The sequence below is a fragment of the Schistocerca nitens genome, chromosome 2, assembly GCF_023898315.1.
Source record: "Schistocerca nitens isolate TAMUIC-IGC-003100 chromosome 2, iqSchNite1.1, whole genome shotgun sequence".
Lineage (NCBI taxonomy): Eukaryota > Metazoa > Arthropoda > Insecta > Orthoptera > Acrididae > Schistocerca > Schistocerca nitens.
This window is the reverse complement of record NC_064615.1, coordinates 1,063,130,990-1,063,157,640: the sequence shown is the minus strand read 5'-3', so window position 1 is coordinate 1,063,157,640 and position 26,651 is coordinate 1,063,130,990. Positions and strand designations below refer to the sequence as shown.

Here is a 26,651-nt window from a genome sequence, read left to right as displayed (position 1 = left end):
AGTTTCAGGGAGAGCGTAAGGGAACAATTGACAAGGATGGGGGAAAGAAATACAGTAGAAGAAGAATGGGTAGCTTTAAGGGATGAAGTAGTGAAGGTAGCAGAGGATCAAGTAGGTAAAAAGACAAGGGCTAGTAGAAATCCTTGGGTGACTGAAGAAATATTGAATTTAATTGATGAAAGGAGAAAATATAAAAATGAAGTTAATGAAGCAGGCAAAAAGGAATACAAACGTCTCAAAAATGAGATCGACAGCAAGTGCAAAATGACTAAGCAGGCATGGCTAGAGGACAAATGTAAGGATGTAGAGGCTTATCTCACTAGGGGTAAGATAGATACTGCCTACAGGAAAATTAGAGAGACCTTTGGAGAAAAGAGAACCACTTCTATGAATATCAAGGGATCAGATGGAAACCCAGTTCTAAGCAAAGAAGGGAAAGAAAAAAGGTGGAAGGAGTCTATAGAGGGACTATACAAGGGCGACGTACTTGAGGGCAATGTTATAGAAAGGGAAGAGGATGTAAATGAAGATGAAATGAGAGATATGATACTACGTGAAGAGTTTGATAGAGCACTGAAAGACCTAAGTCGAAACAACGCCCCGGGAGTAGACAACATTCCATTGGAACTACTGACAAGTCTTGAGAGAGCCAGCCCTGACAAAACTCTACCATCTGGTGAGCAAAATGTATGAGACAGGCGAAATACCCTCAGACTTCAAGAAGAATAGTGTGGTGTGCGTACTGTAAGACCTTCGGTACACACACCATCAGATTATTTGACTTGTCGCTCTAACGAAGTAGGCGAGTGTCAGCAATATGTCTCGTGGTCTTATCGTGGCGTGTTTATCTTCTGCCGTTAGGTCAGACGATAGATATGCGTCTTGCACGCATAGAGTAGCAGATTGACGGTGACCAACTTTAAACAGAAGTTGATTAATTTTCACACACATTTATTAAAATAATAAATAACATAGACATTACGTAACTTGATTGTGGATGCTGTTTACAATTGACAATCTGAAGTTCCTTTGGTCTTGGTACGTTAATCTTATTCTCACATCTCTCTGATACTTGACAAAACTGTCAATTCATTTATCTTCATGGCTATGTACAGGAATATGGTAATCTTATTAGGCGCAGACTGAAACTTGACTATAGACTGGTACAGACAAATGCAGACTCATGCAGACTGGCTAATCGGAGGTCTGTACACTCGTTATAATACCTCGCGCGTTCATGTATCACTGCGCGAGTGTGATCCGCGAGGAGAAAAGGTTCTACGTTAGCAAGAATCTCACTGGCTGCGTTACATATTAATACGCGGATCGGCGGAAGCAGAATTTGGTCCGTCTTTGTGGCAGCGCCATCTCGTAGAGCGGAGACGGACGAGCGCTGCGCCTGCGCTGTTGTGCTTAGCGGGGTGCGCCCTAGTGGGAAAGTTGTGTACGCGCTGACTACGCGGAACTATGTACACAACAAATATGATAATTCCAATCCCACAGAAAGCAGGCGTTGACAGATGTGAAAACTGGTGATTGAAATTTCATGAGAAGATCCCGCCGCAACGAAAAACACCTTTGTTTTAATGACTGCCACTCCAATTCACTGTGACACTATCAATTTAATAAGTCACGGCTGCAAAATACTAACGCGAATTCCATACAAATGGAAAAACTGGTAGAAGCCGATCTCGGGGAAGATTCCGTAGAAATATGGGAACACGTGAAGCAATACTGTTCCTACGACTTATCTTAGAACCTAGATTAAGAAAAGGCAAACCTACGTTTGGCATTTGGCATTTGTAGACTTGGAGAAAGCTTTTGACAATGTTGACTGGAATACTCTCTTTCAAATTCTGAAGGTGGCAGGGGTAAAATACAGGAGCGAAAGGCTATTTACAATTTGTACAGAAACCAGATGGCAGTTATAAGAGTCGAGGGACATGAAAGGTAAGCAGTGCTTGGGAAGGGAGTGAGACAGGATTGAAGCCTCTCCCCGATGTTATTCGATCTGTATATTGAGCAAGCAGTAAAGGAAACAAAAGAAAAATTAGGAGTAGGAATTAAAATCCATGAAGAAGAAATAAAAACTTTGAGGTTCGCCGATGACATTGTAATTCTGTCAGAGACAGCAAAGGACTTGGAAGAGCAGCTGAACGGAATTGATAGTCTCTTGAAAGTAGGATATAAGATGAACACCAACAGAAGGAAAACGAGGATAATGGAATGTAGTCGAATTAAATCGTGTGATGCTGGGGGAATTAGATTAGGAAATGAGAGGCTTAAATAGTAAATGAGTTTTGCTATTTGGGGAGCAAAATAACTGATGATAGTCGAAGTAGGGAGGATATAAAATGTAGATTGTCAATGGCAAGGAAAGCGTTTCTTAAGAAGATAAATTTGTTAACATCGAGTATAAATTTAAGTGTCAGGCAGTCGTTTCTGAAAGTATTTGTATGGAGTGTAGCCATGTATGGAAGTGAAACATGGATGATAAATAGCTTGGACAAGAAGAGAATAGAAGCTTTCGAAATGTGGTGCTACAGAAGAATGCTGAAGATTACATGGGTAGATCACGTAACTAATGAGGAGGTACTGAATAGAATTGGAGAGAAGAGAAATTTGTGGCACAACTTGACTAGAAGGGATCGGTTGGTGGGGCATATTCTGGGGCATCAAGGGATCACCAATTTAGTATTGGACGGCAGCGTGGAGGGTAAAAATCGTAGAGGGAGACCAAAAGATGAATACACTAAGCAGATTCAGAAGGATGTAGGTTGCAGTAGGTTCTGGGAGATGAAGAAGCTTGCACAGGATAGAGTAACATGGAGAGCTGCATCAAACCAGTCTCAGGACTGAAGACAACAACAACATTGAAGAATTATTTCCCAAAATATTATGCGCGAGCTCCAAAAAGTAACTATTCTGTGAGCATTTGGAGCTAACGCAAACTGTGAATTGTAACGTTACAGGCTGACAATTCTACATCTACGTGATTACTCTGCTATTCACAATAAAGTGTCTGGAAGAGGGTTCAACGAACTGCCTTCCAGCTGTCTCTCTACCGTTCCACTCTCGGACGGCACGCGGGATAACAGAGCACTTAAATTTTTCTGTGTAAGCCCTGATTTCTCTTATTTTATCGTGATGACCATTTCTCCCTATGTAGGTGGGTGGAAACAGAATGTTTTCGCAATTGGAGGAGAAAACTGGTGATTGAAATTTCATGAGAAGATCCCGTCGCAACGAAAAACGCCTTTGTTTTAATGACTGCCACTCCAATTCACGTATCATGTCTGTGGCACTATCACCCCTACTTCACGATAATAGAAAACGAGCTGCCCTTCTTTGTACTTTTTCGATCTCGTTCGTCAGTCCCACCTGATGCGGATCCCACACCGCACAGCAATACTCCAGAATAGGGCGGACAAGCGTAGTGTAAGCAGACTCTTTAGTAGACCTGTTGCACCTTCTAAGTGTTCTGCCAATGAATCGCAGTCTTTGGTTTGCTCTACCCACAATATTATCTATGTGATCGTTCCAATTTAGGTTATTTGTAATTGTAATCCCTAAGTACTGAGCTGAATTTACAGCCTTCAGATTTGTGTGACTAATCGCGTAATCGAAATTTAGCTGATTTCTTTTAGTACTCATGTGAATAACTTCACACTTTTCCTTATTCAGGTTCAACTGCCACTTTTCGCAGCATACAGATATACCGGGTGATCAAAAAGTCAGTATAAATTTGAAAACTTAATAAACCATGGAACAATGTAGATAGAGAGGTAAAAATTGACAGACATGTTTGGAAAGACATGGGGTTTTATTAGAACCACCCCATATTGCTAGACGCGTGAAAGATCTCTTGCGCGCGTCGTTTGGTGGTGATCGTGTGCTCAGCTGCCACTTTCGTCATGCTTGGCCTGCCAGGTCTCCAGACCTCAGTCCGTGCGATTATTGGCTTTGGGGTTAACTGAAGTCGCAAGTGTATCGTGATCGACCGACATCTCTAGGGATGCTCAAAGACAACATCCGACGCCAATGCCTCACCATAACTCCGGACATGCTTTACAGTGCTGTTCACAACATTATTCCTCGACTACAGCTATTGTTGAGGAATGATGGTGGACATATTGAGCATTTCCTGTATAGAATATCATCTTTGCTTTGTCTTACTTCGTTATGCTAATTATTGCTATTCTGATCAGATGAAGCGCCATCTGTCGGACATTTTTTGAACTTTTGTATTTTTTTGGTTCTAATAAAACCCCATGTCATTCCAAGCACGTGTGTCAATTTGTACCTCTCTATCTACATTATTCCGTGATTTATTCAGTTTTGAAATTTATACTGACTTTTTGATCACCCGGTATTATCTAAACATTTTGCAAGTCGTTTTGATCATCTGATGACTTTACAAGACGGTAAATGACACAATCATCTGAAAACAATCTAAGACGGCTACTCGATGACTTTCCGTCTATTACTACGAACTGTGATCTTTCTGACAGGTAATCACGAATCCAGTCGCACAACGGAGGCGATACTCCGTAGGCACGCAGTTTGGTTAGAAGGCGCTTGTGAGGAACGGTGTCGAAAGCCTTCTGGAAATCTAAAAATATGGAATCAATTTGACATCCCCTGTCGATAGCACTTACTACTTCATGAGTATAAAGAGCTAGTTGTGTTTCACAAGAACGATATTTTCTGAAACCGTGCTGACTATATGTCAAGAAATCGTTTTCTTCGACATAATGATGTTCGAATACAGTATTTGTTCTAAAACCCTACTGCAAATCGACGTTAGTGACATAGGCCTGTAGTTCAGCGTATTACTCCAACTTCCATTTTTGGGTATTGGTGTGACTTGAGCAATTTTCCAGTTTTAGGTACGGATCTTTCTGTGAGCGAGTGGTTGTATATAACTGCTAAATATGCAGCTATTTTATCAGCATACTCTGAGAGGAATCTGACTGGTATACAATCTGGACCGGAGGCCTTGCCTTTATTAAGTGATTTAAGGCTACTGAACTATATGAAAAAAAACGTAAATTAGTTACAAACTGGTCCGCAGCTCGTGGTCGTGCGGTAGCGTTCTCGCTTCCCGCGCCCGGGTTCCCGGGTTAGATTGCCGGCGGGGTAGGGATTTTCTCTGCCTCGTAATGACTGGGTGTTGTGTGATGTCCTTAGGTTAGCTAGGTTTAAGTAGTTCTAAGTTCTAGGGGACTGACGACCATAGATGTTAAGTCCCATTTAGTTACAAACTACAGCTTCCACACATTTAATTCAACACGTAAACTTCACTACAGGTATTCAGATTTAGGTTATAACAGCCTGCCATCATTGGCGATGATGTGGCGCAGAAGAATAGCGAAATTCTGCGCGACCCGCTGAAGTGTTGGAACATCGATGCTGTCGATGGCTGTTTTCAGCTCAACAGTGGTTTTCTCATTATTGCTGTAGGTGAACATTAGACTTTAATGCTGGGCAGATTACAAGTGTGTCTGAACACACGATGCACCGAACACTCCTAACGATGGGCCTCCGCACCTGATGATCCATGCTTGTGCCAATGCTATCACCACAACATCGGCAAGTACGACTGACATGGGCATGCGGCCATCAGCACTGGACACTGGCGCAGTGGCAGAGCGTTGCACAGTCTGACGAACCCCAATACCTTTTTCATCATGCCAATGGGAGGGCGCGAATCCCTCGCCTTCCAACAGCTGCTTGACACCTCTGCTGCCGGATGAAGACAAGCTGGCTCCATCATGCACTGGGGAACCAACACGTGGGCATCCGTGGTCCGAGTGGAGCTCGTGCAAGGCACCATGATGGCTAAGGAGTCTATAGACTACGAGGTGCATTCAAGTTCTAAGGCCTCCTATTTTTTTTCTTCGGACTGGAAAGAGAAACATGCCCATTGTTTTAAAATGAGGCCGCGTTCATTGTCAACACGTCCCAGAGATGGCAGCACCGTACAGCAGATGGAATTTTACCGCCAGCGGCGAGGATGAGAACTGTTTTAAATACTTAAAATGGCGACGTTTTCCTAACTTGAACAGCGTGCAATCATTCGTTTTCTGAATTTCCTTGGTGTGAAACCAATTTGAAATTCATCGACAGTTGAAGGAGACATGTGGTGATGGAGTTACGGATGTGTCGAAAGTGCGTTCGTGGGTGCGACAGTTTAATGAAGGCAGAACGTCGTGTGACAACAAACCGAAACAACCTCAGGCTCGCACAAGCCGGTCTGACGACATGATCAAGAAAGTGGAGAGAATTGTTTTGGTGATCGCCGAATGACTGTTGAACAGATCGCCTCCAGAGTTGGCATTTCTGTGGGTTCTGTGCACACCATCCTGCATGAAGACCTGAAAATACGAAAAGTGTCATCCAGGTGGGTGCCACGAATGCTGACGGACGACTACATGGCTGCCCGTGTGGCATGTTGCCAAGCAATGTTGACGCGCAACGACAGCATGAATGGGACTTTCTTTTCGTCGGTTGTGACAATGGATTAGACGTTTTTCAATCCAGAAAGAAAACGCCACTCAGCTCAATGGAAGCACACAGATTCACCGCCACCAAAAAAATTTCGGGTAACCGCCAGTGCTGAAAAAATGATGGTGTCCATGTTCTGGGACAGCGAGGGCGTAATCCTTACCCATTGCGTTCCAAAGGGCACTACAGAAACAGGTGCATCCTAGGAAAATGTTTTGAAGAACAAATTCCTTCCTGCACTGCAACAAAAACGTCCGGGAAGGGCTGCGCTTGTGCTGTTTCACCAAGAAAACGCATCCGCACATCGAGCTAACGTTACGCAACAGTTTCTTCGTGATGACAACTTTGAAGTGATTCCTCATGCTCTCTACTCACCTGACCTGGCTCCTAGTGACTTTTGGTTTTTTCCAACAATGAAAGACACTCTCCGTGGCCGCACATTCACCAGCCGTGCTGCTATTGCCTCAGCGATTTTCCAGTGGTCAAAACAGACTCCTAAAGAAGCCTTCGCCGCTGCCATGGAATCATGGCGTCAGCGTTGTGAAAAATGTGTACGTCTGCAGGGCGATTACCTCGAGAGGTAACGCCAGTTTCATCGATTTCGGGTGAGTAGTTACTTAGAAAAAAAATCGGAGGCCTTAGAACTTGAATGCACCTCGTAGTTGCAGACCACGTACAGCCCTTCATGAGATCATGTTTCCCGACAGCAGTGGCATTTTTAGCAAGACAATGCGCCATGTCACAAGGCCTGGAGGGTGACTGAGTCATTCGAGGAACGCAGTGGTGAGTTCCAATTGATGTGTTGGCCCCCAAAATCGCCCAATCTGAACCCTAACGGACACACCTGTAGTGTGACTGAACATGGCGTCTGAGCTCATCACCTCCCCCCCCCCCCCCCTCCTACTCCTCCTCAGAGTTTACGGGTTACGGGAATTAGGTGACTTGTGCGTGCAGATGTGGTGCTGGTGTTAACTCCCTCCAGTGACCTACCAAGGCCTCCCTGCTTCCATGCCACGATGCGTCGCAGCCGTAATCCGTGCCAAAGGTGGACATTCCGGCTACGAGGTAGGTGGTCATAATGTTTTGGCTGATCAGTGTATGTTAAATGAAATTTAGCGATACCATTTTTTCAATTTGTTTATTGGGCTTCTGTCAACTGTGAAGGATTTCGTTTGCTTGATTTTTGCTTTAGTATTTATTGTAGTAAGTTTTCGTTATTAGGACTGTCGTACATTTTGTGTGTCCTTGCACAATATCCCATAATTTCCGTGGTTGTCCCGTTAGTTTCATGTTATTTCTGCAATTAAATATTTATCGTGACGTTATGGTCGCCAAGCATGAAACTGTGGTGTCCGCCCTGTCGATGGTGCCAAGAGTCAAAGCCGACGGTTGGTATCACAATCTTCAGTTTCGGCCACTGTCCAGAACCAGGCATCTCAAGACAAATAGAGACGCTGCTGCTCGAAGACCAGCGTATCACGATCGAGGCATTGGTGGAAAACGTGAAAATTAGTCATCGATCATTTTCAAATATCTTTCACGACATTGTGAACGAGACAAAGGTCGCCTGCTGAATTTGGCGACTGGTCGCTGAACCGAGGCAGTAGCTGAAGTGTTGAAGGTGTGTCAGGCTAAACCAGATGGCTTCTTTAGCTGCCTAATCACCTTAGACGAGAGCGAGGTGTATCATTATGAGCCCAAGACAAAAGATCAAAATAAGCAGTGGAAGCAGATTTATTCACCACTGTCGAAAAACGCAAAGATCCGAGGAAGATGATGCTGCGTGTACTTTTGTGATTGGCATGATGATGTGCTAACATACTATGCTCGTAAGTAACAAATGTCACAGAAGCATTTTACTATAAAATCACTGATGTTATGGGAGGTTGTGAAGAACACGTGTCGCGGGAAGCTGCCCAAAAGCGTGTTTCTGCTGCACAACAACAAAAACAACCCCCCCCCCCCCCACATGCTGCTTCTTTGGGCTAACAAATTTTGCCTCATTTTGATATTCTCCTGACATGGATTGTTGTTCTCAGATGAAGATACCTTTGTTTGGCAGCCATTTCCAGAATGACGATGAGGCGATTTTCAATTTGAATCGTTCCCTGAACATTCAAAATGCAGACTTCTAGAATCAAAATCTTCGCCTAGTCGCCTATTATTATGGAAAAAGTTTCTTGCACTGAAGGGTGAGTATGAAGAGAAGGACAGAGACCACGTCCGGTTTCACAGTCGCAGGTTTTCTTTATCCGCAGTGATAGTTAAAACTTTATTACAATCCCCCTTATCGTGGGATAAATGGGCAGCTGTTTCGCTATAAACGAGACTTACAGGAGGTGGACCAAAATATGGAATCACCACAAACACAACACATTAGTGTGCCCAATACGCTGCATCGAAACCTTCGGCATTCAAAACAGCCTCGAGTCGTCTCGGAATGGGTAAATACAGGTTTTCATCTACATTTACATCTATAGACCGTAAGTCATTCTGACGTGTGTGGGAAGGTACAGGGTGACACAGAATAAAGGGAATGTTTGAAATGAGTAGTGGCAGCCATGGGCAGGTGGTAGCACTGCGGGTTCGTGACAGTGAGTAAACAGTCCGCCATTTCAGTAATCATGGATCAGTGGAACGGACAACAGCGTGCGTTAGCCATAAAAATGTTTTATAAAAGCAATGATAGTTTGGTAGCGGCGCAGACTGAGTTTCGACGTTTTTATAATTTATATCGTCATGATGCCGTTCCGTCGAAACACGCGATAAAATTTTGGATTAATAACTTTCAAGAGACTGGGTCTGCCCTGAAGAAGAAACCAACAGGACGGCCAGGAAGTGTGAATTCTCCAGCGAACATTGATGTCTTGTCTTAGGGAGCCCACGGCGTTCAATTCGTAAGCAAGCAGCAGTGGTTGGAATGTCCCGGGAGAGTGTTCGCAGAATTCTTCTTCTTGATTTAAAATTTCATCCGTACAGACTGAAGATGGTGCAACAATTGAAGGACAACGATTACTGGTTACGATTAGGATTCTGTCAACAAATGATAACAAAAATAAACAATGACGATGAATTTCTAAACAAGTTTGTCAGATGCGGCACATTTTCATCTCACAGGTTATGTAAATAAACAGAAATACCGTTACTGGGCAAACACATATCTTAATGACGTTCATGAGCGCCCTTTACATGCTAGTAAAGTGACAGTATGGTGGTGTGTTTCATCACTTGGGATTATCGGGCCGTATTTTTTCGCAAATGAACGGGGAAACACAATAACAACACTGTTCCCGTTTTTCTGTGTCACCCTATACTTTGTGAACCAGTGTCGCTTGCCCCCTTTTCTTGCTCTAGTCGCGAATGGTTCATAGGAAGAACAACTGCCGATAAGCCTCCGCGTGGTGTCGAATCTCTCTATAATCACATCAAGATAATTTAAACTTCTTTGTTGGTCATACTCTGCTGCAAATATGGTTTTCAAACATCTTGTTAAAGTCACTTGTCAATTCACATATTTCCTCCTCAGATCCTTGGAGCACTTTTAGTGTAGTATTTCGTCAATTCATCTTCTGTAAACCCGTATTTTATCTCTGTACTTAAACTGTTTAAAAAAGTTGTTCATATGAATCCAAAAACGTATCTGCCATGTGCCCTGTTATTGTATATCCCATTGCTAAGGCATTTTCTCATATGTAAAACTTACCACTAAACTTACAGTAGTTGAACGATAAGACAAACTTTAACAATCCTATAAATACATCTATTTCCACCTCAGATATTTTTCTGTGCTAAAGTAAGTTGTGTTGTGTATTTTTTATGTTTTCTCAACCGGCATTAATGCATACAAATCAATTATGTATAATCAAGCCAACTTTGCACCTTTGTTAGTTTGCACTTTTTTGTCAGTGTACCAGCTCTGTAGTACTTTTAACATAAAAGGTTTCATCTATACATATACCATTTATGCAGCAACTCACTTAACTGTTTAATTAGTTTTGCTTCAGGTCCCGTTCTCCTGTGCCTCACGGGTCTCCCAACCATGAGCCTTTATCCTACAGTCGAGGTATGGAGCTTACAGGTTAGTTACAGTAAGGTTTTCTATTTCTTTTTCGATAAAGCCCTGCTTGAAACCTTCTGGTGTAGTCATATTTTCCTTCTACAACCCTATCAACTTTACCAACATAATCTTCTTGTTTCATAATGATGGCTGTGTTCCTCTTGTCACCTTTCACTATTAACATTTCCTTTTCTTACAGCCTCAGATTAACTAATTTTGATACTCGCTTTCACAATTGATAATTCGTTTTTTAATTATTTTATTTGACTTACATACTAAATTACACTGTTCCTCTGTTTAACATTTTTTAACTATTTGCAGGGGAATCTTGTACCATTCTTCCTGCAAAATAGTGACCAGTTCCGGAAACGATGATGGAAGTGGATAAGTATCATGCACTCTTCTCTCCAAAGTAGACCATAAAGGCTTAATATATCGAGATCTGGTGACTGTGGTGCCCATGGGGAATACGACAATTCATCCTCATGCTCGTAAAACCAGCCCTGGAAGATGCCAGGTGTGTGAACAACTACCTTTTCGTCTTGGAACACAGCACTCCCACTGGGAGACAAACAGTGTACCATGGGATGTAGCTTATTAGTCAGAGTGGTCACATAAATCTTGTCAGTAATGCAATCTTGCAGAGTAAGTAAGCAGCCCATAGAATACAACCATATGGCTGCCAACATCATCACCGAACCCCCCACCACATTTCATTCTCAGGACATAAATTCAGCTCGAAGTTGGAAAAAGTGCGAAACAAATCTCATCCGACCAAGTGACATTGTTCCAATGCTCCGTAGTCCGGGTTTTACAGCTTCAGCGCCAAGTTTTCCTTTTATGGACATTTGCATCATCATTGATGAGTGGTTTCAGAATTCCACCTTTCCCAGAAATTCTCTATTTATGGGGCTCCCTTTGTGTTTCTTTGATGCTGACGTGGTTTACGAGTGCAACATTCAGTTTGTAAGGTGGCAGCTTGAATGAAAGTTAATTTCGCACCTTACACGAGATTTTTATAAATACGTCACAACAAGTAGATGGATATATCACCTGATATACTTAGTGACAGTGAGCAAATTTGCCTATTAAAATGTACAATAGGTAATGCCAAAAGGGATACCATTCGATTCGATGGTATTAACACACCGAACCCAAATCCTGCATGTCAGTGAGCAAAAGGTGAAAGAGTTGCTGGAAGAAACGCTTTAGTTAGGCGACGGATGCGAGTTGCGCCGCCACGGCCCCCATACAACGAAAGGCTTCTAACAGGTGTCGGTGACCCGCGGCGAGAGAGACAATGAATGCGCCAGGCGATACATCGAGGGGAGAAGGTAGCGGCCCAGCACTGCCTGTGACGGAGAAATTCTTTAGAAAACTGCGTTGCGGAATTTCCAGATGGATACAAACAAGCCGGAGACGCAGTTAAAAAGAGAGTTACAGTTACTGTCATGTGAAAGGTCCGTGGTGCTCTCGTGATGTACGCGTGTAACTTTTACGCGTCAGGAGAGGGCACAAAATATCTGATTGGCTGAAATAAACTCTGAAGGAGTAGAGGTGGCGATATTTCGACGCAGTTTAAAAGTAGGCCCTTTGCGACTGGCAGGAGCAGTTTCCACAAGATGAAAGGAACGCTCCCATTGGTCTGAAAAAGCTGTGACGTGAAGCACAAAAGGACACAGTTGGGGGACAGTTTACTACGAAAGACACAATACCAAAAAGTTCGGGGATTCTCCTCTGAACCAGCGTCAAGTGTGGTATAGGGTGCATCACGCTCTGTACAACGCCAAAAGAAGAGTTTTGTGTGAACACTCCGTTCATTTTGGCTGACATTCAGCTAGGAATTACCTGAAATGTCGTTGAGCTCCGACACCGGAAAAACGAAACAGCCACGTAGTTAATTGTTCTTGAGAGGATGCTGAAGTATACACGCTGCTCCATCTGTGCACATGTATATCGCCGTATATTCCAGAATAGGGATGAGTGCATGTTTTCTCGCCTAACAAGAAACATAGGGCAGATTCAGGTGATAAAATCAGTAAAAATTTTGATTAGCTTTTTATAGGATTTTAAAGGGGGCGAGAGCAGCCATGCATCCGATAGCGCGTGCAGCTAAAGGTAAATGCCACTGGCAGAGGCGTAAAACTGTTGAATCACCTGTTTGCGTCCACTGTGAACATGAGCAATCTTGAGTAATCTTTTGCACATCATGTCACAAAAATTAACCATCCTCCGTCGACTTGATTGTCATCCTAAACAGTGCTAGAATCGGATGATTGACGTAATATTGACAACTTAGACAGTGCTTCACTGTCTAGATGTAAGAAAAATCTTGTAGAGAACCTTCTATTTAAATTTGATATTGTTCTGTTCAGTGTTATTTCTGCTAATCAGGACGTAATACATTATAGTGTTATTTCTGCTAATCAGGACGTAATACATTATCTTGACAACTGTCCTGAAATTGTCAGGTCACAATCTATGTAAACCAGTGTAATTTTCTGACAGCAGTGTCTGATGAGGTCCCATACTCCGAGGAGCGTAGGGGACGATGCGGGAGACCCGCACTACCATACTAGGCAAGGTGCTAGCGGAGGTGGTTGCTTTTGTATCCCGCCTAGGAGGCGGCGCGTGGGTAGGAACGGGAAAAGGAAAATTACGTCGGTACTGCCAATACAGTTAAAGCATCTTTACTAGTGGATAAACATATGCCAACATATTACATAACTTGCAAGGTGGTGCGAAGCTGAATCGAAATGTCCTGGCTGGCTGCGCCTGATGAAATGGGCTGAAGCAGTCGCGGAGCTCGTAGACCTCGACAGCACCGACTAGAGGGCGCTGTCGCCTGTGTCTCTCGTAGTGACAACTTAGCAGAACGGACCTACATTGTGGCGTCGTAGCCATCGATACCACAGTTTGCCGTAATGGGGGATGAATAATGATGATGATGAAGACGACACAACAACACCCAGTCATCTCGATGCAGGGAAAACCCCTGACCCCGATGGGAATCGAACCCGGGAAAGCGAGAATGCTACCGCAAGACCACGAGCTGCAGACTGACAACAACACAGAAATTACACAAATCTTGTACAGCTGAACACCGATGTGCTCTGTCATAGAATAAGGGTCCACTCCTAACCCCAGTAATTTATTCTAGTGACGCTAATGCACTCACAGGGTGTTTTTGCTGATGTCTGACGAATGTGAAAAGGAGTGGAGTGTCTGAAGTTCTGCAGTGGCTTCTGCAGCTGCCGTCCTCTTATCTGCGTCACAGTCCTTTTCAATAACCGTCTGTCACGAGCACTCAACATATATTTTCAGGCGCAGTTAATGTTTTTCGGCTTTCCCTGTGCGTAGTATAACTCTTCGATCGGTGCCTCTTGAAATACCGAATGTTTCGGCTACGTAAGCATCCATTAGATTACATCATGGTCAGACAGAGATTCCGAAATCAGATACTGGATTGTAAGGCGTACCCAGGAGCAGATATAGACTCAGATCACAATATAGTAGTGATGAAGAGTAGGCTGAAGTTCAAGACATTAGTCAGGAAGAATCAATACGCAAAGAAGTGGGATACGGAAGTACTAAGGAATGACGAGATACGTTTGAAGTTCTCTAACGCTATAGATACAGCAATAAGGAATAGCGCAGTAGGCAGTACAGTTGAAGAGGAATGGACATCTCTAAAAAGGGCCATCACAGAAGTTGCGAAGGAAAACATAGGTACAAAGAAGGTAGCTGCGAAGAAACCACGGGTAACAGAAGAAATACTTCAGTTGATTGATGAAAGGAGGAAGTACAAACTTGTTCCGGGAAAATCAGGAATACAGAAATACAAGTCGCTGAGGAATGAAATAAATAGGAAGTGCAGGGAAGCTAAGACGAAATGGCTGCAGGAAAAATGTGAAGACATCTAAAAAGATATGATTGTCGGAAGGACAGACTCAGCATACAGGAAAGTCAAAACAACCTTTGGTGACATTAAAAGCAACGGTGGTAACATTAAGAGTTACATGCAGAGGAGAGAGCAGATAGGTGGAAAGAATACATTGAAAGACTCTATGAGGGTGAAGATTTGTCTGATGTGATAGAAGAAGAAACAGGAGTCGATTTAGAAGAGATAGGGGATCCAGTATTAGAATCGGAATTTAAAAGAGCTTTGGAGGACTTACGGTCAAATAAGGCAGAAGGGATAGATAACATTCCATCAGAATTTCTAAAATCATTGGGGGAAGTGGCAACAAAACGACTATTCACGTTGGTGTGTAGAATATATGAGTCTGGCGACATACCATCTGACTTTCGGAAAAGCATCATCCACACAATTCCGAAGACGGCAAGACCTGACAAGTGCGAGAATTATCGCACAATCAGCTTAACAGCTCATGCATCGAAGCTGCTTACAAGAATAATATACAGAAGAATGGAAAAGAAAATTGAGAATGCGCTAGGTGACGATCAGTTTGGCTTTAAGAAAAGTAAAGGGACGAGAGAGGCAATTCTGACGTTACGGCTAATAATGGAAGCAAGGCTAAAGAAAAATCAAGACACTTTCATAGGATTTGTCGACCTGGAAAAAGCGTTCGACAATATAAAATGGTGCAAGCTGTTCGAGATTCTGAAAAAAGTAGGGGTAAGCTGTAGGGAGAGACGGGTCATATACAATATGTACAACAGCCAAGAGGAAATAATAAGAGTGGACGATCAAGAACGAAGTGCTCGTATTAAGAAGGGTGTAAGACAAGGCTGTAGCCTTTCGCCCCTACTCTTCAATCTGTACATCGAGGAAGCAATGACGAAAATAAAAGAAAGGTTCAGGAGTGGAATTAAAATACAAGGTGAAAGGATATCAATGATACGATTCGCTGATGACATTGCTATCCTGAGTGAAAGTGAAGAAGAATTAAATGATCTGCTGAACGGAATGAACAGTCTAACGAGTACACAGTATGGTTTGAGAGTAAATTGGAGAAAGACGAAGGTAATGAGAAGTAGTAGAAATGAGAACAGTGAGAAACTTAACATCAGGATTGATGGTCACGAAGTCAAAGAAGTTAAGGAATTCTGCTACCTAAGCAGTAAAATAACCAATGACGGACGGAGCAAGGAGGACATCAAAAGCAGACTCGCTATGGCAAAAAAGGCATTTCTGGCCAAGAGAAGTCTACTAATATCAAATACTGGCCTTAATTTGAGGAAGAAATTTCTGAGGATGTACGTCTGGAGTACAGCATTGTATGGTAGTGAAACATGGACTGTGGGAAAACCAGAATAGAAGAGAATCGAAGCATTTGAGATGTGGTGCTATAGACGAATGTTGAAAATTAGGTGGACTGATAAGGTAAGGAATGAGGAGGTTCTATGCAGAATCGGAGAGGAAAGGAATATGTGGAAAACACTGATAAGGAGAAGGGACAGGATGATAGGACATCTGCTAAGACATGAGGGAAATGGTTCAAATGGCTCTGAGCACTATGGGACTCAACTGCTGAGGTCATTAGTCCCCTAGAACTTAGAACTAGTTAAACCTAACTAACCTAAGGACATCACAAACATCCATTCCCGAGGCAGGATTCGAACCTGCGACCGTAGTGGTCTTGCGGTTCCAGACTGCAGCGCCTTTAACCGCACGGCCACTTCGGCCGGCAAGACATGAGGGAATGGCTTCCTTGGTACTAGAGGGAGCTGTAGAGGGCAAAAACATGCAAGGTGGATGTAGAAATTTAGAACTCCCCACTCGAAACGTGCAGCGTTCACTGAAAATTAGTGTTAGATAATCGTCCAGTAATCGAGTACGCCGTGCTTTCCCTCATCTCATGGGAGTTACTTAAATTCGATTGACTGTTAATGTTTTATAATAATTCGTTACGTGGGTAGCGTCTTTGGGCATCTCTGAGCACCAAATATTCTCCGGCGAGCGTCAACGGCCGTGTAGTGTGTTTGTTATGTTTACTCGGGTCGACTGGATGGGTCTGCAGGCACGCGCAGCCTAACCTGCAAGCCAAGTATTGCCGTCTGCTCACGCTCGGGTCTCTGCACTATATGGGCAACGGCGTGGCGCCATTCACTCGTATAACGTCAGGAAGGCAATTACAGCTGGCAAAGGTAGCAACTGGGCAAAAATCACCTTGTGCCGCGTAACTATTTTAAGCGAAATTGAAGCGAATCAATAGTCCACATATTCTTTAAACATAGCAGGTTCGGCATCGAGTCTGCTGCGGTATGCATTTCTTGTCGACAAATAAGCCGAGAACTTTGTTTCGCACATATATGTGGTTGGAAATGGTGAAAGTCCTAATACAATCACACGACAAATACAGCCACACCCGCCATCGTTGTCGCAGTCACACCAACTGCACAAATTAGTTAAATGGGAGCGCGGTTAGCTTGTTATTCAATCTTTTTCTAATTTCCTAAAGGCGATAACTTTTTAACCAAATTTCTTAAATGTTCTGAAAAAATGCACGTAAGTAAGCACACAACCCCTGGATTACAGCGGAATACAGTTTAAGAATAGCTACCCTAGAGGACAGCCGGCCGCGGTGGTCTAGCGGTTATGGCGCTGCAGTCCGGAACCGCGGGACTGCTACGGTCGCAGGTTCGAATCCTGCCTCGGGCATGGGTGTGTGTGATGTCCTTAGGTTAGTTAGGTTTAAGTAGTTCTAAGTTCTAGGGGACTTATGACCTAAGCTGTTGAGTCCCATAGTGCTCAGAGCCTAGAGGACAGCGAAACTTCCTGTGCAAAATTAAAGGAATTGTGCTTTAACGATGACTTAAGTTGAAATTTGTAAAACTGAGATTGTTCGGTAGCTTTATTCATTTATGTTGGAAGCCCACTGACGATGGAATCTGCAGTTCGGTTTATACCTTTTGTAGCACTGCAAGATCTTATCCACGCGGACTTTTTCTGTTCCTTTGTATTAGTCATCGATGGGTGAATGTTGCATGCCATTCTTAAAGAGTCAGCATTATTAGCCATAAATCTCGTGTGAAGGATTGTATCAGATGGTTATAATTTAAACTGACGGTGTTCCAGGTGCTGTAGACTGGGCTGTATTTACCACACGACGTCGAAATATTCTAGGTACGTTCATTAATCGGTACGCTCACGGGGTATGCTGAAACCTGTGACCATATTCTGACTGCTTACAGCGCCAAATTTTCACCTGGCGGCAGAAAGTGGAACTACTAGTGGTGGGCAGGAAATCGCGTATCTGTTAGAAATCACAGTGACTGAGAAGTCGCAGATATCACAATAACAACTTTACAGAATCTAACTGCGATTTCAGTCAGTTAGCAGTCGCAAGTAGTATTTCACATTCAAAGACGTGAGCCATCTATTGGTCGAATTTAGCACTGCTTTCTGCGATTTCAGTGACAAGTCGCAACTAAGAGTCGCAAGTAGCAACTAAAAAGCGCGGTTAACAGTGGCATCTGTTGGCCAAAGTTTGTTCTACGCTTGTCTCTGCGATTCGCAGTCGAGTCCAACTGCGATTTCCGTGACAAGTCGCAACTAAGAGTCGCAAGTAGCAATTAAAAAGCGCAGTTAGCAGTGCCATCTGTTGAGCAAAGTTCATACTACGCTATTCGCCACCGAGAAACTGCGATTTCTGTGACAAATCGAACTAAGAGTCGCAAGTAGCAACTAAAAAGCGCAGTTAACATTCATTTCCTAGTGCCATCTGTTGAACGACGTACGTACTTCGTTATGAGAGCCTTGTGCCTCACGAGATCGGTGTGCTGTGTGTGCATATGAAGGACTTATTTCATTAGTGGTACAAGTCCATTTTTGTTCATTTTGAGATACAGAGTCGTAAAGTTAAATGAGCGCTGAAAAATCTGCAGTTGAGATACCAGAAATATTCAAGCATATGGCTTCTTGCTATGTTTGTTTGGATCATTAATTTCAGAAGCATTATAGACAGAAAAGTGGCGGTAATGGACTTGTACCACTATTGAAATAAGCCCTTCACATTATATGACGACATGCACATTCAGCATCAGTTATGGTTGGTCAAACACAGCTGTGACTCTGAAAGTATTATATTAATAAGAAGCAACATTGCCTTTTTCTCCCGAAAATATCAAGTAACGTAACAAATGTGTTTGATTCTGCTTCCAATATGACAGTTTTGCTTAATACTCCACATACCTACAGGACTTTGCAATGTTAACACAGAGGAACTCAGACATCTGTATAAGTGTAGTGAAATGAAATCAGTATTATTGGGTCATATGAATGCCTCACTTTTGTTCCGACACAGTTCAAGACTCGGGATAAGAGTTTTACACCTGGTGTTCTACATGGCAACTTCACACACAAGAACTTTTTGCCGACACTACTACCACCTACATAAGTAAGCTTTTCCTGTGTTACTTTCAAGTAATGCACTTAACCTATTCCTGATTTAAATGGAAGATCTGTACTTCCCACTTTCATATCAACAGCCTCAAAATGCATATTGTAGACTTTGGCATATGTTACAGGTCAGTGTCACACCAAGATTGTGGAGACGGGGAGGGGGGTGGGGCGGCATGTCACTCTCCAACTAGTGTTTACTAGTAAATAAGTGGCGGAAAATTACGGGTATAGGACGGCTTAAACATGTGGAAAATGAGATTTTCATTATTCACTCACTGCATTTAACGTTTATTATTCCTTTAAAATCGCACAACAACTTCAATAAAACACAGTTTAATCACTCATCTGCACACTTATTTCACAATTATGTCACTTTTAAACTGCAAAATCTTCTAAGAGCTGTCTTGAATCTTTACGAGTCTCTCTCAACAGCCTTGATGTGGATAGATACGTACAGCAACCAGTAATCAGAGTCAGAACTGTGTCTGCAAAATCACAAGGATTATTAAACAATTTTTGCTGTCACTAATTACAAGTAATATAATCGACAGAGTAGATTGCTAAAATTTGCTCTAATGAAAGCCACTCAATGGGGTATATTTCACATTTGCAAGAACGATCTCACTGAAGTAATTAAGTCCATCGAAACACTAAGAAACTAACCTCTCGTCTGACGAAAACGGTCTAAAGACGCAGTGGCAATTTCTCCAGATCTGTTGACAATGATATTTTGAGTGACTAAAATGTAGTTTGCGTACCTGTGAACATAACAATATGGTAGAATTCATTTTATAAACACGAACTATTACGCTACTGTATGGCTACTTACATATTAATTACACTATTAATATTTTCACAGTTGTTTCTTCAATACAAAATTAACGCCAACGGAAGAACAAACGTAAAACATACTTACCAATGACAGGTTTGTTGAGATGCAATTTTCTGTGTGGGCAGATGTAACTTTTTCATACGGTGGTAAGTCGCAGAAATCGCAGAAGTCACAGAAATCGCAGAAGTAGCATAAATCACAGAAGTCGCAGAAGTAGTATAAGTCGCAGAAATCGCGGAAGTAGCAGAAATCACAGAAGTCGCAGAAATCGCGGAAGTAGCAGAAATCGCGGAAGTAGCAGAAATCGCAGAAGTAGCAGTGGCGGAGGGATACACGACCTAGGTTCCTTAACTGCGACTCTTAACTGCGACAAATCACAGTTAAGAATAACAGATACTGAAAAGTAGCATTCACAGAAATCACTGATATCGGAAAATCGCAGTTTAGCCCATCACTAGAACTACTATTCAGCATACACTGCGAGCGCACCGATTAATGAACGTACCTACGATGTTACAGCGTCCTGCCATGTATACAACCCGCACTGACTGTCACCACAAACTGTTCTAAAATCTCGCAATGAACACGTGCTCATAGCGGTTACTGCATGCATTTTTGAACCCATATTTACTGCACTTTTCCGCTTCGAACGATCCGTTCCTGTAATTTCCCTGAATACTGATCATTCCTCCTGGGACACCCACTACATTCTTCTAGCGGTCGATACTGCTAGTGTCCATTTTTAAAGTACGAGGGTCATTGAATAATTAAAGAGACAAATTGGTCTGCAGAAAAAAGCGTTTGATTTTACAAAACAATATTTTTCCGCTTTTCAGCTTAATCCCCTTGAACATTTATGCACTGTTCCAACGGACTACAAGCTCTTTCATTCCGGCTGCTAAGAACTCTTTATTTTTATGTTTGAACCAATTTCCCACAAACGTTTTCACGTCCTCATTGTCCTGGAAACTCTTCCTACGTAATGCCTTCTTCAGTGCACCAAACAAATGGAAATCAGTAGGCGCTAAATCAGGACTGTAAGGGGGATGAGGCAGTACTTCCCAGCCCATTTTGTCTATGGTTTCACAGGTTGGTTGAGCAATATGAGGACATGCATTGTCTTGCTGGAGAACCACACCTCTCCTCTGAGATCCACTACATCTATCTCTCATGGCTGGCTTCACCTTGTTTAAAAGCAAATCCGAGTAATAGTGGCTGTTCATTGTACGCTGCTCATCGAGATAATCACAAAAAACTGAACGTTCATCACCCAAAACACTGTCAACATGACTTTTCCTGCTGATGCTTGGGTTTTGATTTTTTTCTTGAGAGGTGGGTTGGTGTGCTTCCACTCCATGCTTTGCCTTTTTGATTCTGGCTCATAATAGTGAACCCACGTTTCATCACAAGTTAAAATTTTGTTGAGGAAGTGCTTACCTTCTCTTTCATAACGTTCCTTTAGCTCTATGCACAGGCTCAACCTTGGTTTCTTATGTAGGTGCATCATCTCCTTTGGGACCCATCTTGCACATGTTATGCGCTACTTCAGCTTATTACAGATAATGTTATGAAATGTGCTAGTACTAACTTGAACCTTATCAATTATCATTTCCACAGCCACACGGCGGTCGGCACGAATAATGTCATCATTCGTATTTCAAGTGAGGGAGTTGAAACTGCAACTGGTCGGCCAGAACGATGTTCGTCAGTCATTGAGTCGCGACCGGTTTTGAACTGCTCTACGCACTAGTAAAAATTTGCACGATTCATACAACCTTCACCATAAACTTTTGACATTCTACAGTATACGAGAGTCACTCCAAACGAAATGCACACTATTTTTGTAAAAAAAGGTGTTTTCATTCTGCATGTGTGAAAGTTTTACAGCGTGTAGATACATACTTCCCACTGGATTTCAAACTTAGTTCAACCTGTTCCCGTGAGTGGCGCCGTCACAGCATGTCTTCAAGGTGGCTGCTACACTTGACGTTCGTCAGAAGCAACGTGCTGTCACAGAATTCTTGTGCTGTGAAGACGAAACAGTGGGAAACATCCACAAGAGTTTGAAAAAGGTGTATGGAGATGCTGCTGTCGATCGCAGTACAGTTAGTCTGTGGGCAAGCAGGTTACGTGATGAAAGCAGGCACGGCAATATTGAGGATTGTCCTCGCAGCGGCAGGCCTCGTACTGCACACACTCCAGACAATGTGTAGAGAGTTAACGAATTGGTGACTGCTGACAGGCGCATCACAGTGAACGAATTGTCACAGTACGTTGGGATACGGGTCTAAGTGTTTGCAGAATACTGAAAGTGTTGGTGTTAAAAAAGGTTTGTGCCAGGTGGGTTCCCAGGACGTTGACAGTGGCTCACAAGGAAAGAAGAAAAACGGTATGCAGCGAACTTTTGGAACAGTACGAGACTGGTGGAGATGAATTTCTTGGAAGAATTGTGAAAAGTGAGGAAACATGGCTCCATCATTTTTCACCAGAGACGAAGAGGCAATCAATAGAGTGGCATCATGCAATTTCACCCAAGAAAAAGAAATTCAAAACCATACCTTCTGCTGGAAAAGTTATGGCTACGGTGTTTTTCGATTTCGAAGGACTCTTGCTTGTGGACATCATGCCAAGTGGAACCACCATAATTTCTGATGCATATGTGACGACACTGAAGAAACTTCAAGCTCGACTGAGTCGTGTTCGACCATATCGGCAAAAGCAGGATGGTTTTGCTGTTGCACGACAATGCACGGCCACATGTCAGTCAAAAAACCATGGAAGCGATCACAAAACTCGGATGGACAACACAAACACCCGCTTTATAGTCCTGACCTGGCTCCATGTGACTATCATCTCTTTGGGAAACTGAAAGACTCTCTTCGTGGAACAAGGTTTGAAGATGATGACTCCCTTGTGCACGCTGCCAAACAGTGGCTCCAACAGGTTGGTCCAGAATTTTACTGTGCGGGTATACAGGCGCTGGTTCCAAGATGCCGTAAGGCAGTGAAGAGGGATGGAAATTATGTGGAGAAATGAAAATATTGTTCCTAAAGGATGTATCTACACACTGTAAAACTTTCAAACATGTAGAATAAAAGATGGATTTAAAAAAAAAATAGTGTGCATTTCTTTTGGAGTGGCCCTCGTATATTCACTGGTTTCTCATAATCAGGAAGTAAAATCAAATAACAGAACGCTATTCGACTAATGTGGACGTTTCAAAGCGGACTCGCCATCTTGAAATGTATTTTTGAGGTTATAAACAAAAAATGTTGATACGTGAGCTGATCACGGCTCAACACAGTGATGCGAACTTAAAGCCATATAAGTACCAAACTTGCCCTACTGACAGTTTTTCTCCGAGACCATTTTGTCTCTCTAGTTATTGAATGACCCTCGCAGTTTTAGCCAGACCACTGTTTTTCCACGAGAAGTGTTCCAAAACATTTACGTATTCCACTGCAGTCTTCGCCCTCTCGTCTACACCACTAATAGCTGCCGCGCTAGAGGGCACATTACAGGCTTACCTTGAGACGGCGTATTTGCCGAGAAGCCCGCTGCGTGGGCGTGAGGTACTCCTCGGTGTCGTCGGTGTGCGGCGAGCAGTGGACGACGTAGCGCATGCGCCGGCCGGAAAACGTGGTGCCGTTGCGCGCAAAGTAGGCGTGGTCGCACGACATGGAGGAGCAGGCGCTGCCGAAGCTGCGCACGGAGTCCGCGTCGTCCTCCGACTCGTCTGCGGCGGCGCTCGTGTTGGCACGTCGGTCGCCCGGCGGGTTGCGGCGCGACAGGCGCGGCGTGCTGGTCGCGCTCACCGACTGCAACAAAGGCACGCGCGTTCCGCACAGTCACAACACGAGCTGGTGCGCCATGTCGAGGGGGGCGCCAGAAGTAGGGAGTATCATAATTACTGGGTTGGTACTTAAGTTCTTAGCGTTTTGCCAAAGTTTAATAAACACACAGATAGAGATAACTGAGACTTTAGTCGTCGATAATATACACTACAGGCCATTAAAATTGCTACACCAAGAAGAAATGCAGATGATAAACGGATATTATACTAAAACCGACATGTGATTACATTTTCACGGAATTTGTGTGCATAGATCCTGAGAAATCAGTACCCAGAACAACCACCTCTGGCCGTAATAACGGCCGTGTTACGAATGGGCATTGAGTCAAACAGAGCTTGGATGGTGTGTACAGGTACAGCAGCCCATGAAGCTTCAACACGATACCACAGTTCATCAACAGTAGTGACTGGCGTATTGTGACGAGCCAGTTACTCCGAATGAAGGGTGGAGCCACGGGTCGTAACACATCTGAAATGTAACGTCCACTGTTCAAAAGTGCCGTCAATGCGAACAGGAGGTGACCGAGACGTGTAACCAATGGCACCCCATACCATCACGCCGGGTGATACGCCAGTATAGCGATGACGAATACAGGATTCCAATGTGCGTTCACCGCGATGTCGCCAAACACGGATGCGACCATCGTGATGCTGTAAACAGAACCTGGATTCATCCGAAGAAATGACGTTTTGCCATTCGTGCACCCAGGTTCGTCGTTGAGTACACCATCACAGCCGCTCCCGTCTGTGATACAGCGTCAAGGGTAACCGTAGCCATGGTCTCCGAGCTGATAGTCCACGCTGCTGCAAACGTCGTCGAACTGTTCGTGCAGATGGTTGTTGTCTTGCAAACTTCCCTATCTGTTGACTCAGGGATCGAGACGTGGCTGCACGATCCGTTACAGCCATCCAGATTAGATGCCTGTCATCTCGACTGCTAGTGATACGAGGCCGTTGGGATCCAGCACGGCGTTCCGTATTACCCTCCTGAACCTACTGATTCCATATTCTGCTAACAGTCATTGGAGCTCGACCAATGCGAGCAGCAATGTCGCGATACGATAAACAGCAGTTGCGATAGGCTACAATCCGACCTTTATCAAAGTCGGAGACGTGATGGTACGCATTTCTCCTCCTTACACGAGGCATCACAACAACCTTTCACCAGGCAACGCCGGTCAACTGCTGTTAGTGTATGAGAAATCGGTTGGAAACTTTCCTCACGTCAGCACGTTGTAGGTGTCGCCACCGGCGCCAACGTTGTGTGAATGCTCTGAAAAGCTAATCATTTGCATATCACAGCAGCTTCTTCCTGTCGGTTAAATTTCGCGTCTGTAGCACGTCATCTTCGTGGTGTAGCAATTTTAATGGCCAGTAGTGTATCAGTACTGATGGTTACATGTCGTGGAAGCAATTCCTAGTACACCACACCGTAGCTGTTCCACCGAGTCCATAACACTATCTTTTGTGGATGCGCGCATGTCTTTCTGCGTGGAGTTGCTGAGTTCTTTAGACTCAAGCATTGCTTTCTTTCGCCTACGTTAGGTTAAAGACATCACTTCCCGTCACCAGTAACGATACAGGATATCCGGCTGGAGTGCCCGCGCGGTTCTAGGCGTTACAGCCTGGACCAGCGCGACCGCTACGGTCGCAGGTTCGAATCCTGCCTCGAGCATGGATGTGTGTGATGTCCTTAGGTTAGGTAGGTTTAAGTAGTTCTAAGTTCTAGAGGACTGATGACCTCAGAAGTTAAGTCCCATAGTGCTCAGAGCCATTTGAACCATGTGATACAGGATAGCAATGTTTGGTGCTATCTCGAGCCAGTTCATGACAAGCAAGCAGAGAGGGACAGATCGTCACTCGCAGATTTTTTGTGATATTGGCTTAGAGCATGCGATGCAAATAAACGATTCTTGAATCTTCCCCATTGCATGTAAATGTCGCACGGTGGTCGAATGGTCGTAGTTCATCATCTGTACCAGTTCTCAACTACACTGACGTGGATCATTGTGGATTAATGCGTTTAAACGGTCTTCATCAAATCCCGAGGCTCTTCCTGTATGTGCAGAGTCACTAATGTCAAAACGATCCTCCTTAAAACGAGAAAATCATTTTCTTGTCGTGCTCTGTCCAGTGGCATTATCCCCATACACGGAGCAAATATTTCTGCCTCCGCTGCTGCCATGAACTCAAAACAGAGAAAAATGTCGGAAATGTTCTGATTTCTCCACTTGGCACTCCATTATCTAGAGCGCACAGCTCCACTGACCATATCGAAATGACAATATGTAAATTCAAATGGCAACAGTGAACAAAAAATAAAAATGACAATAAATAAACCAATAGCAACCGGAATACCAGAAAGAAAACAAAAACGCTACGAAGTTATGCGCCAACCCTAATAGAAGCGAAAACTGACACAGGTAAATGTAAATGTCGTGTGACTCGGGCCTCCCGTCGGGTAGACCGTTCGTCGGGTGCAAGTCTTTCGATTTGACGCCACTTCGGCGACTTGCGCGTCGATGGGGATGAAATGATCATGATTAGGACAACACAACACCCAGTCCCTGAGCCAAGAAAATCTCCGACCCAGCCGGTAATCGAACCCGGGCCCTTAGGATTGACAGTCTGTCGCGCTAACCACTTTTTTTATTATTACTTTTGTTCGATATAGTTCGTTGCGTTTGGTCTGGGCGGACGTCACAAGACATGCGCTCAAGTTGATCGTTGACCTCTGACCAAACACGTTGAGCTACCGTGCCGGCTGACCATTCAGCTACCGGGGAAGGACACTGACACAGGGAAAAGGATACGACAAGAGAAACAAAAACGTTCCAGCAAACAGGGCTCCACAAACACTCCGGTTGCGAGATATTTGCTAATGTGTGGTTACGAGCCGCCACTAAATCTGCTTAGCATAAATGTATACGAAGTACAAACTTTTCGATGAAGTCCCAATCTAACTGGGTTCTGAATTTCAACCAGCTTCTACCTCAACAAGAAATATAAGGGCGTGCTGAAAACTAATGCTTCC

The 26,651-nt window shown here is 43.7% G+C and overlaps 1 protein-coding gene across 1 annotated transcript in view; it reads right to left on the bottom strand.

Moving 5' to 3' along the window:
* LOC126237437 (protein quick-to-court) overlaps positions 1 to 26,651 on the bottom strand; it is a 342,763-nt gene that overhangs the window by 61,996 nt on the left and 254,116 nt on the right. The window contains exon 4 of the mRNA XM_049947552.1: positions 23,292 to 23,582. Within this exon, the coding sequence (XP_049803509.1) occupies positions 23,292 to 23,582 (291 nt within the window). The remainder of the gene's footprint in view (positions 1 to 23,291; positions 23,583 to 26,651) is intronic.